The sequence below is a fragment of the Mus pahari genome, chromosome 1, assembly GCF_900095145.1.
Source record: "Mus pahari chromosome 1, PAHARI_EIJ_v1.1, whole genome shotgun sequence".
In the NCBI taxonomy this organism is placed as follows: Eukaryota; Metazoa; Chordata; class Mammalia; order Rodentia; family Muridae; genus Mus; species Mus pahari.
In genome coordinates, this window is record NC_034590.1 from 111,050,436 (window position 1) to 111,064,619 (window position 14,184).

General features: G+C 50.9%; 1 protein-coding gene across 1 annotated transcript in view; it reads left to right on the forward strand.

Annotated features, from left to right (window-relative positions):
* Nucleotides 1–13,930, forward strand: part of Muc2 (mucin 2, oligomeric mucus/gel-forming) — a 30,253-nt gene extending 16,323 nt beyond the window's left edge. The window contains exons 29-49 of the mRNA XM_021207018.1: nucleotides 2,392–2,568; nucleotides 2,824–3,090; nucleotides 3,639–3,902; nucleotides 4,878–5,164; nucleotides 5,415–5,589; nucleotides 6,060–6,307; nucleotides 6,906–7,089; nucleotides 7,320–7,536; nucleotides 8,300–8,478; nucleotides 8,661–8,730; nucleotides 8,844–8,941; nucleotides 9,068–9,099; nucleotides 10,533–10,710; nucleotides 11,005–11,109; nucleotides 11,315–11,355; nucleotides 11,473–11,595; nucleotides 11,867–11,965; nucleotides 12,577–12,705; nucleotides 12,901–12,940; nucleotides 13,306–13,432; nucleotides 13,557–13,930. Of these exons, the coding sequence (XP_021062677.1) occupies nucleotides 2,392–2,568; nucleotides 2,824–3,090; nucleotides 3,639–3,902; nucleotides 4,878–5,164; nucleotides 5,415–5,589; nucleotides 6,060–6,307; nucleotides 6,906–7,089; nucleotides 7,320–7,536; nucleotides 8,300–8,478; nucleotides 8,661–8,730; nucleotides 8,844–8,941; nucleotides 9,068–9,099; nucleotides 10,533–10,710; nucleotides 11,005–11,109; nucleotides 11,315–11,355; nucleotides 11,473–11,595; nucleotides 11,867–11,965; nucleotides 12,577–12,705; nucleotides 12,901–12,940; nucleotides 13,306–13,432; nucleotides 13,557–13,773 (3,257 nt within the window). The 3' untranslated portion in view covers nucleotides 13,774–13,930. The remainder of the gene's footprint in view (nucleotides 1–2,391; nucleotides 2,569–2,823; nucleotides 3,091–3,638; nucleotides 3,903–4,877; nucleotides 5,165–5,414; nucleotides 5,590–6,059; nucleotides 6,308–6,905; nucleotides 7,090–7,319; nucleotides 7,537–8,299; nucleotides 8,479–8,660; nucleotides 8,731–8,843; nucleotides 8,942–9,067; nucleotides 9,100–10,532; nucleotides 10,711–11,004; nucleotides 11,110–11,314; nucleotides 11,356–11,472; nucleotides 11,596–11,866; nucleotides 11,966–12,576; nucleotides 12,706–12,900; nucleotides 12,941–13,305; nucleotides 13,433–13,556) is intronic.
* The last annotated feature ends 254 nt before the right edge of the window (nucleotides 13,931–14,184 follow it).

Sequence of the window (14,184 nt, forward strand, 5' to 3'; positions counted from 1 at the left end):
CAACCACCTCACCAACCACCTCACCAACCACCCCATCAACCACTTCACCAACCACCCCATCATCCACCTCACCAACCACATCAACCACCTCACCAACCACCCCACCAACCACCTCACCAACCACCACATCAACCACTTCACCAACCACTCCATCAAGCACCTCACCAACCATCTCACCAACCACCCCATCAACCACTTCACCAACCACCCCATCAACCACTTCACCAACCACCTCACCAACCACTCCATCAACCACTTCACCAACCACCCCATCAACCACCTCACCAACCACCTCACCAACCACCTCATCTACTGCTACACAGACAATCTCAGTTACTACTTCACAAATGTCTTCATCAGCTACTTCTAACAGTTCACCAACCTCCTCAGCTACAACTTCATCAACCACTTCATCAGGACCCTCAACTGCTACTTCACCAAGCATATCACCTACCACATCATCAACCTTCACTACCCCACCCTCCACTACATGCATTGATGACTGCAAGTGGACCGGCTGGCTGGATTCTGGAAAACCCACCTATGATATAGGAAGTGGAGATTTTGAACTGACCAAAGGTGTCTGCGAACCACACTGGATAGTACAAAACATTTCCTGCAGAGCTGTGATGCATTCCAACATTCCACTTGATCAGCTTGGACAAAAAGTGGTTTGTAAAAAAGAAGTTGGGCTAGTGTGCAAAAATATAGATCAGGAAATAGGAGGGATCATCCCCATGCGCATGTGTCTCAACTATGAGATCAACGTTTACTGCTGTAATCCAATATGTTTTACCTCAACTCCATCATCTACCACCACAGAGACCACAACTACAGCATCAACCACAAAGACCTCCATTCCAACATCTACTACCACACAGACACCAAGCCCATCTCCTACAACTACAGTGACTCCAACTCCAGCACCAACCACCACACAGATTCCAACTTCAACATTGACGACCACCCAGACCACAACCCCGACACCAATCACAGAGACCTCCACTCCTACATCTACCATCAGCCAGACACCAAGCCCAGCCTCTACCACCACGATAACTCCGGCCACATCTACTACTACAGAGACGACAACCTCAACATCTACTACTACACAGACCACATCTCCAACACCTACAGTAACAGAGACATCTACTCCTAGATCTACCACTACTCAGACACCAAGCCCAGTCCCTACTACCAGGGTGATTTCAACTCCAACACCAACAATTGGAAAGACCACAACCCCAACAACTACAGTAACAGAAACTTTCACTCCCATATCTACCACAACCCAGACATCCAGCCCAGCCCCCTCTACCACAGTGACTCCAACCCCAACACCAACCACCACAGAGACCTCAACCTCAACATCCCCTACCACACAGACCACAACACCAACACCCATCACAGAGACCTCCACTCCTACATCTACCACTACCCAGACACCAAGCCCAACCCCTACAACCACAATGACTCCAACCCCAACACCCACCACTACAGGGCCCTCAACTTCAACGTCTACTACCACACAGACCACAACACCAACACCTACAGTAGGAGAAACCTCCACTCCCACCTCTACCATTAGCCAGACACCAAGCTCAGTCCCTACCTCCACAGTGACTCCAAGTCCAGTACCTACTACTACAGAGACCTCATCCTCAGCATCTACTACCACACAGAGCACATCTCTAACACCTACAGTAACAGAGACATCTACTCCTAGATCTACCACTACCCAGACACCCAGTCCAACTCCCACCACCACAATGACTCCAACCCCAACACCCACCACTACAGGGCCCTCAACCTCAACATCTACTANCACACAGACCACAACCCCAACACCCATTGTAGAGACCTCCACTCCTACATCTACCACTACCCAGACACCAAGTCCAACCCCTACAACCACAATGACTNCAACCCCAACACCCACCACTACAGGGCCCTCAACCTCAACATCTACTACCACACAGACCACAACCCCAACACCCATTGTAGAGACCTCCACTCCTACATCTACCACTACCCAGACACCAAGTCCAACCCCTACAACCACAATGACTGCAACCCCAACACCCACCACTACAGGGCCCTCAACCTCAACATCTACTACCACACAGACCCCAACACCTATCACAGAGACCTCTGTTCCTACATCTACCATCACCCAGACATCCAGCCCAGCTCCGACCACCTCAACATCAACAATCCAAACCCCAACTCCTTCTACCACAGGGACTTCAACCTCAACACCCACCACTACAGGGACCTCAACATCAACATCTACTACCACACAGACCACAACCCCAACACCTACAGGAACAGAGACCTTCACTCCCAGATCTACCACTACCCAGACCTCAAGTTCATTTCCTACCACTTCAGGGACCCCAACCCCAACACCTACCACCACACATACCTCAACTTTAACATCTACAACAGAGGCCAGTACCCCAACACCCATCATTGAGACTTCCACTCCCAAATCTACCACTATCCAGACCCCAAGCCCTTCCCCTACCACCACGGTGACTCCACCTACAACACCTACCACCACAGTGAGCATAACTTCCATGCCCACTACTTCAGAGACACCAGCCCCAACCTCTACTACCACAGAGATTTCTACCCCAACCTCTCCTGTTACTACTACCACCATCATAGGTTACCCAACCTCAACACCCACCACCACAGTCACAGAGACTTCAACCCTACCTTCCACCATTTCAGAGACAGCAAGCTCAACCTCTCCCACCACTGAAAGCACAAGCTCAACATCTACTAGCCAAACCCCAACCCCAACACCCACCACCACAGTCAAAGAGACCCCTACCCCTACAAACACAGTACCTACTACAGGATCAACCTCTTCTAAACCTCCAACTGAGTCCTCGACGCCTGTGACCTCTCAGTCCACTCCTTCCCCTCCCACGGAGTCTACCACCCTTTCAAGCACCCCTGTAACCACAGCAACAGCTAGCACAGCATCATCCCCTGGAACAACATCACCATTCGTCACTTCATCAGTGGGCAGCACTCCCTCTTCACCTCCAGGTTCAACACCAGGACCTACCACATCTTCAGGTAAGCAGACGTGTGAAGTCTCCACTCTTTAGAGAGCTCTTTGCAAGGGAAGCTTTGTGGTCTCAAGACCTAAGCTTGGGGGGGGGGTCAGCACTTTGTGCTTCACGACCCTGTTTTTTGCTCAGGGAGGCCAGTCCTCTGGCAGGCTTGAGGCAGCCTAAGTGGGCTTTCTCTGCCTATTAAGTCAGATCCCTGGGATTGATGAATTGTAGATAGTATAGATTTTATAGTCCAACACTGATGGAACTCCATGGGTAAAGCTCTCCCAGGGAAGTCCTGGGCTATATAGGGTTGGGGCTGATGTAAGACACTCCTATCTGGGCATGGCACAAGAGGTCTTGGAGGGTAGCACTGGCAGATGTCCAGTGTCCAGTGTGACAGTCACACAGTGTGCATGGTGATATCAAATCCAAGTGGGTATAAAGCTTTGACACCTCGCCATTGCTTCTTGACCTAGCTGTTATCTTACAGTGGTGGGGCCTGCAGGTAGCGCTCTGTGGTACCTGAGACAATCAGTGCCATCAGCCCACATGGGACTCTTCTTACAGGCATACCCACCTCCTCAAAGACCACAACAGGGCCAACTTCACCTACCACAAGACCACCCTCCACACCCACACCTACTGTGCCTACGGAAACTACCACTCAGACAAGACCCTCATCAACCACACCAACTACTTTGGAGACTACCAGGACCTCGTCTTGGGGAACATTCTCTTCAGCCTCCCCAATCACCTCTCCCAGCACTGTCTGGACCCCCACTGCAACCTTGGTTACCTGCTGTGTTGTTGATGAGATGTTCTACGGCCCAGGTATTCATGGTGTTCATGTCTAATGTTCACAAAGCTGAGGCTTGTCCCTGCTCTTACCAGTGGGTAGATCTAGGAGCAGACCCCCAATGTGAAGCTTGATCAGGAGGGTGAAGGCTGGAGGTTGGTCATAGGTGGATCTTTTGTGGCCAACTTCACCTTGTTGGGAACATAAACCAGGAGTCAGCGCTCTTCCACGGCTTGGAGAACAAGTAGAGGTGGGGCTTAGTCCATATTCTGTTGTAAAAAAACACTCGAGGCCAGATGACTTATAAATGATAGAGGGTTATTTAGCTGGCAGTTCTGGAGACTAGGAAGTACAGGAATATGGCACTAGAATCCGATGAGTTCCTCATCTGAATCAAAACAGGTACCAGGTGGTGAAATGGCACATATGTGCTGGCTCTGGGTCTCTCTCTCTCTCTCTCTCTCTCTCTCTCTCTCTCTCTCTCTCTCTCTCTCTCTCTCTCTCTCTCTCTCTCTGTCTGTCTGTCTGTCTCTGTCTGTCGGTCTGTCTGTCTGTCTGTCTGTCTGTCTGTCTGTCTGTCTGTCTGTCTCTGTCTCCCTGTCTCTCTGTCTCTCTCTCTCTCAAAAGATTTTATTTATTATTATAAACAAGTACATTGTAGCTGTCCTCAGATGCACCAGAAGAGGGCATCAGGTCTCATTACCAATGGTTGTGAGCCACCATGTGCTTGCTGGGATTTGAACTCAGGACCTTCGGAAGATCAGTCAGTGCTCTTAACCGCTGAGCCATCTCTCCAGCCTCTGGATGTCTCTTTCCTTTCTTTGAATGCCATGGATGCTATGCTAGGGGGATCACTGTCATACCTCACCTAACCCTAGTTATCTCCCATAAGGTCCCTCCCCCATTACACTGAGTCCTTCCCCATGACCTCCATGGGCGTCTATCAGTGTGTTCTAGAGGCCAGCTCTGTTTCTAGATAGTGTGAAGACTGTCTTTCTCTTCCCTTGTAGGTGAAGTGGTCTACAACGGTACCCATGGGGACACCTGTTACTATGTAAACTGCTCTCTGGACTGCAAACTCCAGTTCTTCAATTGGTCCTGTCCATCTACTCCCTCAACCCCTACACCCTCAACACCAACACCAACACCCTCCCAGACGACCACACCCTCCACACCATCTACCACATCTTCAAAGTCTACACCTTCTACACCCCAATCCACATCGTCCAAGTCGACACTCAGCACACCAACCAAAACCACCACCTATGGGTGCCCGGATTTTGATCCTCCCAGACAGGTCAGTGGGCGGTATGTGGTTTTGTTACCCTGGCACTGAACAGTGGGGGTGATCTTTCCCAAAACATCATGGGCATAGGTTCTGATGTCCTCTCTTTTTACCATACCCCGTCTTTCCACGCCCTAATCCTAGCTGCCCTCAGCCCCAGCCCTGAAAGTGACCTGGGTGTAGACTGTGTGTGTCCTCCTGTGTAGACCGGGGAAGCTAAGCTAAGCTGCGTGTTGATTGTTCCACACTATCTCTCCTGCAGGTGAATGAGACCTGGTGGCTATGTAACTGTACCATGGCTATTTGCAATCATGACAACGTAGTGGAGATTGTGCCGCTGAAGTGCGATCCCCCTCCCATGCCCACCTGTTCCAATGGCCTCAAACCCGTGCGTGTTCCTGATGCTGATAACTGCTGCTGGCACTGGGAATGTGACTGTAAGGCCTTTAGCTTTCTGGGGGTGCACCTTTCTTCTTTGTATTGGTGGCTGCAAGGGCAGCCTCTTGGGGACAGACCTTAATTGTTAAGCACCCGCTGAAGGCTAGGCACACAGTCTTAGGTACTTCCCAGCACCCTTTATGCTTCTGAGTAGGAGCCTGGGCAGGAAGAAGCCTTGTCTGGTGGAACAAGGCATGTTTCAGAGCAAGGGTGCTTCTAAGGATGGGATTGACCTGGCTTTAAAGCAAGGACTCACCCCGCAGAAGGAGATCTCTGGACCAAATGGGAAGATGCTTTTGGAAGACCTGCTCCAGCTTGGATGTCATTAGTGGCTCAACCTAGGGACTGTGTTTTTAAGGACTTCTTCAATTATTGATAGTTTTTTATAGCCTAACCCTTGAATCCTGACAATGACTCGATTCCACTGGTTCTGGCTCAGTGACGTCAATTTATGGAACTTTTTCCACAGGCTACTGCACTGGCTGGGGGGACCCACACTTTGTCACCTTCGATGGGCTCTACTACAGTTACCAGGGTAACTGTACCTACGTGCTGGTGGAGGAGATTACCCCCACAGTGGACAACTTTGGGGTCTACATTGACAACTACCACTGTGATGCCAACGACAAAGTGTCCTGCCCCCGCACACTTATTGTGCGCCATGAGACCCAGGAAGTGCAGATCAAGACCGTGAGCATGATGCCCATTGAGGTGCAGGTATGTGGCTGGGACTGGCTGGGCATCCACAGTGTGTCTGTAATAGCCTTAGGCTGTGGGCCATGGGCAACAGAGGACTAGGCTGCCCATCCACTGGACCAGACTTGAGCCATGGCATGTGGTTGGGGCTCCTTAGGGTCCTGTCAGCTCTTCTCACGGGCTCTCTAAGTGAGCACAGAAACTCCCTCTCTGAGAATGGGTGACTAGGAGGTGACTGTCTAGCTGTCTTCTCTATCCACCGGGGCCATTGGTGATGTTTATGGATACAGCCGAGGAGCCCTGACCCTCTCATGGACCCTCAAAGTCTCTGGAAGAGTCTTCTTGGGTTCTCTTGGGACGAGCTGGGACAAAGGTCACTATGGTAGAAAGGAAGCCAGAAGGGAAGAGAAAGATGGAGGGACAGGAAAATCTCCCCTTTTCAGATAGGAGTGGAGATATCAGCAGTGCTATTCCAAGGTGCAACCTTGCCTTCCCGATCACCTCTGTGGCTTCCAGAGGTCTATGGAGGGACAGGGCAGAGCGGGGCAGTACTCTAACAGGTGGCAGGCTCTAGCTCCTGTCTCAGAGGCCTTCCCTGACTCAGACATGTTGACTACAGGTACAGGTGAACAAGCAGTTAGTGGCTTTGCCCTACAAGAAGTATGGGCTGGAGGTATACCAGTCTGGCATCAACATTGTGGTGAACATCTCCAGGCTGGAAGCCAAGATCTCCTACAATGGCCTCTCTTTCTCCATCCGGCTGCCCTACAAACTGTTTGGCAACAACACGAAGGGCCAGTGTGGTGAGTCCCCACTCCTGGCACCTCTTTCCTTGGAGGGCAGGACTGGGTGTGACCTCTCCTCTGTGGACAGTCACTGTGGCATTGTCTTGTGTTTGGTCCCTGTAAGAAGGCAGCAGGTGTTGTCTTGGCCTTGGAGTTGCCCTCTGTGTCCACCCAGTGGGACACAGAGCCTGGACTGAAGAGGTGCCAGGCCTTGATGCTGGCCTGATAGGTGGCTTCTCTGCACACAGGCACCTGCACCAACAATACTGCAGATGACTGTATCCTGCCCAGTGGGAAGATCATCTCTGACTGTGAAATTGCTGCCGACGAGTGGTTGGTGAATGACCCCTCCAAGCCACACTGTCCCCACAAAGGCCTCACCACCAAGCGTCCGTCCACCACGACACCAGGGCTTCCACTTAATAACTGCACTGTGTCTCCTGTCTGCCACCTCATCATGGACAGGTGACCTGTGGGAAGTGGAGAAGTAGAGGCAAGAGGATCAGGGCAAGCCTAGGCTAATGAAATACTGTCTCAAAAAACCAAACCAAACCAAACCAAACCAAACCAAACCAAACCGAACCAAATCTGAGTCTTATCTCTACTGCCCCTGCTGTCTACCAACTAGGCAAAGAGCAGCCTCGGTGTGGGTCTGGAAGATCTGAGGTTATGTCACTGTGGATGGGTGTTGGGTCACAGGACTTGGATTCTGTCTCCCCAGGCCCTAACTATTCTCTGACACTCCATACCCAGCACCCTTCTTTGCTTTCAGACATTTCTCACCACCTGGCTAGGTGCAGGCTTACTGAGCTATAGATTAACTGACCAGAATGCAGCATCTTGGGAAGGCAGGTTTGGGATTGAACACATAAATCTCCTAAATCTCGGAGCCACAGGAGGATGTTCCCTGTCCCTGGAGGGTTAGGGTGAGGTCAAAGCTAGGTGAGGCTCTGGCAGGATTGTTGGAAGGGAACATCCTGGCAACTAGTGACCACTGAGGTGTGTATAGTACATCTCTACATGTCTGACAAAACAGATATACATGATCTTCCTTTCATAGAGGCCAGCCCTTCCTGTCTTCTGCAGCTGGTAACCATAGTGTGTCTTTGGCAGGCATCTCTGAATAGGCTCCAGTAGGGCAGGGGTGTGCTGCGGGGGGGGGGGGCTGGGAGAGCATGTGGAGAGGCTTTGGTGCTGACCACAATGTGGCCCATCTCTCCCTGCATAGCCTATTCTCCCAGTGCCACGCCTTCGTGCCTCCCAAGCACTACTATGACGCTTGCCTGTTTGATAGCTGCTATGTGCCTGGCTCTAATCTGGAGTGTGCCAGTGTACAGGCCTATGCCACCCTCTGTGCCAAGGAAGGTGTCTGCATTGACTGGCGGAACCACACCCAAGGAGTCTGCTGTAAGTGCCTCTCATCTTTTCCCACTCACTGCACTGTGCTGGGGTCTGTGGGTCAGGCAAGGGTACTGGGCAGTTACCCATTCTCTGCTGCCCTGGGCTGAAGTCCTGAGTGGGAAGGGCCACTGCAGGGAGGGACAGGCTTCCTTAATGTGACCTTCCTTATTCTTGTCCCTCTCCCGCAGCTGTGAAGTGTCCATCTCACAAGCAGTATCAGGCCTGTGGCCCTGAAGAAGAACCCACCTGCCAGCCCAGGTATGCTGCCCAAAGATTCCTGCTCACACATCCCAGCCAGCTTTAGCTCTTCCCAGAGCTGTGTCCCAGAGTCTGTCACTCCTTCCTTCTGAGCATGTGTCTTGCCATTCTAGCTCCTCTCAGAACTCCACACTCTTGGTGGAAGGCTGCTTCTGTCCTGAAGGCACCACAAAGTTTGCCCCTGGCTATGACGTCTGTGTGAAGACATGTGGTATGCCCCTACTTCCATCACCCCGCTTCTGTTTCCTCTATACATAGAAGCAAGGTAGGAGGCTGATCCTAGTTCCCTATAATATCATGACAGTGTTAACAGAGTTTGTTTCCTCTCTCTTTCTAGGATGTGTGGGACCTGACAATGTGCCCAGAGAGGTAGGTTCCCCCTTGAGCTAGGAGAATTCTCCCTAAAATCCTGAACTTTGGGGGATGAGTGGGGTGGAGTGATATGACAGCCTGGGAGGCCCAAGAATTGAGTCATGAGCCATGTAAGTCCTAGTAGGTGAGATCCATTCACTCATCCTCCTGCACATTGGTGCATCTCTCCATCAATTCATTGTCCAGTCATCTATCAATACAATTAATAATGTATTATCATCCATTTATCCATCTACCCATCCATCCACACGCCTATCCATTTTCCATCTGACCACCCATCAGTCTATCCAATACTCATCCATCCATCCATCCATCCATCCATCCATCCATCCATCCAAATTATGCTTCTGTATACCTATACCATTACCTATCCAGGTAATCACCTAACCACCATTCATTTATATTTCATCTCTCCACCTACTATCCACCCAGCATCCATCTATCCACCCACCCACTCACATCTATCCATACATCCACTCAAGTCATACATCTGCTCATACATCCAATTATGTATGTATTATATATCCATTCAGTTACCTATCTATTATCCATCTGTCCATAAATCCATCCATCTATCCATTAATCTGTCCTTCATCCAACCATCATCCACTCAGCCATTCATTCATTCATTCATTCATTCATCATTCACCCACCTATTCTACACCCATGGATCCACCTACCCATCCATATGAACCATTCATCCTCCATCTACTCATCTGTATTCATCCATCTAACTATCCCATCTATCATTCATGTATCTTATCTATCTTTTGTTCATTCATCCACTTATCCACTCTCCATCTATCCATCCATCTATCCATCCATCACCCACCCATCCAGCATCTATCCATCATCTACCCATCCAAAAGCCTACCATCATATATCCATCCCTTCCACCACCATCCACTCATCTATCATCTATTCATCTATCTAGCCATCCAACTACTCATCTACTATTATCCATGCAACCAACCACTGATCCAACATCCATCCATCCTTTCATCTATCCAATCATCCACCTATCCATGAGACCATCCATTCAGGTATCCACCCATCTACCCACCAGTTATATAATATTCTGTCTAAATATGAGATGGCACATTGGCTACTTCAGTGTTGATTCCCGTATGTGCTCACAGGCATTGGTGGACTCTTTAGCTCAATAAAAATACCTTCAATAGGTAATCTGCTGCATTCCAGGCAGATACTGATGGGGACTGGTGAGCAGGTCACATCTGTGAGATATCAGTGCCCTTGAATGAATAGTTGCTGGTCTGTCCCTGAACCTGCCCTGTGAGTTCAGAGGTGGTGAGAGATACAGCTTTCTCACTTGACACCTCATCTGGCTACCTGGTTACCTGGTCCAGCCATTTTCTCCCTGCCTGACCATATGGCTAGCCTGATGCTTATCTAATCTTTCCTCTTCGCAGTTTGGAGAGCACTTTGAGTTTGACTGCAAGGACTGTGTTTGCCGGGAGGGTGGAAGTGGCATTGTGTGCCAACCAAAGAAATGTCCTGGGGGCAACCTGACCACATGTGAGGAAGATGGCACCTACCTTGTTGTGGAGACCAACCCAGATGACAAGTGCTGCAACATCACCTCATGTAGTAAGGCCACCCCCAGGGCATGGGAGCCATTCTCAGACCACTGGGGCTCATGCTCCTAGTGTAGCCAAACATGCCCACTGTAGCTGAGGCTGTCTGCCACTCCCTCTCTGGTGAGCTCAGGTTCTGCTCTCTTGAGAGGTGATGGTAGTGGCTGTTGGATCAGGCCAGGAGTCCCTGCTGCAGGGCCTGGTCCTGGTAGGCTCTACAGTGGCCTGGACCCATGCTGTACAATGGGGGAGGGTTTCTCTGCCTGTGGGATCCATCCTGGTCACCACACTCCTACCCTGCCTTCAGAGTGTGACACCAAACGATGCAAAGCTGAACGCCCCACGTGTTTGTTGGGATTCGAAGTGAAGACTGAGATTGTGCCCGGGAAATGCTGTCCAGTTTATTCCTGTGGTAAGTGAGGCCAGCGGGGTAAGGGAAGGTCACGAGCGGGGCAGGCTGTGAACAAGGGTCCAGTGGAGGGAATGTGTTCTCTCCTTGGGCTTCTTTGTCATGGCTATGGCTGTGTACCCATCAGCCCTGAGCATCTGCTCAGATGTGTATGCCAGGCTGAGGCTCAGGATAACCTCTGATGGCTTTCCCCACTCTTTCTTCCAAGTGCCCAAGGGTGTGTGCGTGCACCAGAATGCTGAATACCAGGTGAGTTCTGAGGTGGGAGGGGACAGGGAGGATGGGTGGCGTTGCCCTTGTCTGAAGATGGAGTAATGCATGCATGACGGTGTGTGCGACTCCCTTACTTCTGCCTTTTCCCAAAAGCCCGGATCTCCAGTGTATTCCAACAAGTGCCAGGACTGTGTATGTACCAACATCTTGGACAATAGCACCCAGCTCAACGTCATCTCCTGTACCCATGTGCCCTGCAACATCTCCTGCAGCTCTGTAAGTGTGACTCCTCCCCTTTCTCCCACTCTCTGCCTCAGTTTACCCTCTTCCCATCTTCTAAGAGACAGGTGGTTACATGTTCATTTCCATGATTTGCCTTCAAGTTTTCTTAAACCTCTCTTGCCAAACTGGGCCTGTATCTACCTCCCACCATGGCTCTTGTTCATACACAGCTTCCCCCTGGGTGAGGCATTCTACCCATCCCACGGTCTGGTTGGGTGCAGGGACAAGTCTTTGATCTCAGCCTCACCTTCTCCTGTGTTCACAGGGCTTTGAGCTTGTGGACGTCCCTGGGGAATGTTGCAAGAAGTGCCAGCAGACCCATTGCATCATCGAGGGGCCCAAGCAGCAGCACATCATTCTGAAGGTGTGTGTGCACTCCTGGCTCCTCCCCCAAGCTAGGCAGCCACCGAGGGCAAGACTAGGATGACTTTGGGCTTGAGTCATCCTAGATCCCTCACAGCATAGTTGGGTGACTAGATCCCACATAGCATAATATGTATGGTTGCTCCCCTTCTGGAGCTCTGAAGGGTAAGATCGAGGCTAGCAGAAGCTGTGAGGAGTCCTTCCTGCCTCTTCTTTGGGCTCCAGTCAACCTTGGTTTGTGTTTGCATCACCTCTGATGTAGTAGTGTCCTTCTATCTGAGCCTATGCCTCCTCTTCTGTCTCTTATAAGGACAATCATTCCTGGAGCTAGGACCTCCTTGATGGAGGGTGACCTCATCTCCAGATTATTTTCTTGAGCTTTTCAAAGATCATTTCCCCATTCAGAGTCACTTCCTACCTCACAAGTTAGACCTAGGTTAGAGATCTCTGTGTTATGTAACCACAGGCAGGTAAGCTGCTATCTCCAAGACTGTACTGGATGTCCCTTGCCCAGTGACTCTGGACCTCCTTTCTGTGAAGCTGTGCCTCCCAGGTCTTCCTGGGCTGGCCTCTGGTGTACATCTGCTCATCCTCATTCTGTTGTGTCCACAGCCTGGGGAGATACACAAAAACCCCAGCGACAAGTGCACCTTCTTCAGCTGCATGAAAATCAACAACCAGCTCATCTCCTCAGTCTCCAACATCACCTGCCCCGACTTCAACCCAAGTGATTGTGTTCCAGTGAGTGGGACCCCTATGGCCCTGTCCATGTATGCTCTGCCAGGAGCAGGGGACCCTGATGCACCTGCTACCTGGTTTCCAGGAGGCTTGTTCCATACCCTCCTGTAGGACAGCCCTTATGTGCCCCATGACAAGAAGGGACACTCACCTGCTGGGGGTGCTCTGGGCTCCTTTCTCACTCCCCTTTCTTTCCAGGGCTCCATTACATACATGCCTAATGGCTGCTGTAAGACATGTGAGTACGGCTGGGGAAACGTTGGGTGATGGGTGAGCTTTACTCAGAGCCTTGAGGGGGAAGATGCAGGACGGGATGCTTCAGGACTCCTGCCCCCGCTGTGTTTCCTACACTCATGTGGATGTATAGGAATCCAAGTCTCCTTCCAGGGAGAGTCTGGGTGGAGCCCAGCTGCATGCTGGGACTTAGTTCCTAAAAGGAAAGTGGGACTTAGTTAAGGGCTAGAGACATGCTCAGAGAAGGGAGAAGTAACTTCACCAGAGAGGGAGGGGAAGGGGGGTAGAGAGGGAAGGGGGAAGGGGGAAGGGGAGCTAGCTAGCTAGAGTCTTAGACCATCCATTGCACCTGCATTTTTCCCCCCACAGGCATCCCTCAAAACCAGACCAGAGTCCCTTGCTCTGCCATCTCTGTCATGAAGGAGCTTTCCTACAATGGCTGCACCAAGAACATCTCCATGAACTACTGTTTTGGGTCCTGTGGGACTTTTGCCATGTGAGTACCAGGCTACAAGTGTGAGATGGAGGGGTGGAGGAGCTCAAGGACAGGCCCCAAGGAGGGAGGACTCTGATGCTGTTCACAGTGAGGCTGGCACTCATTCTGCCCTTCTTGTCCCCAGGTACTCTGCCCAGGCCCAGGGTCTGGATCACAGGTGCTCTTGCTGCAAGGAGGAAAGGACCAGTGTCCGACAGGTTACCCTGGAATGCCCAGATGGCAGTGAGATGAGCCATACCTACACACACATCGAGAGCTGTCTGTGCCAGGACACTGTCTGTGAGCTCCCACAGCAAGTCCGCGCCAGGCGTTCTAGCCCCCGTTTGCTAGGAAGGAAGTGAATGGGTTGTACCGTGCACATTTCTTCGCACCTTGAACCATCCTTCTGACTCTCTGACCTTCTCCACTTCTGGCTTGACTTCTTCTCTGCACATATTTATTTTCGGAGATTCTGTTCCATTCTTTGCTTTCTGATAATAAACTCAGGCATTGCCACTATGGTGTTGTGATTTAAGTTGGTTCTTCAAGAATCTTAGCTGGCCACTATGTGGATAGCTTCTGGGAATTGGGGTGGGATCAGATAGTTTGGAAAGGGTCCTCAGGGACCCCGGGGATCCAGTCACTGTTTTTTGCACACCAGCCACAATGTGACTCTGCCATCTGTATTACTTTCTCTTGGGCTCCTGGCTCTGTCTGTTCAGAGCACTGGCTGAGTGAAAGCCCCTCCCCACCACGAGTGACAAAGCCCTCAG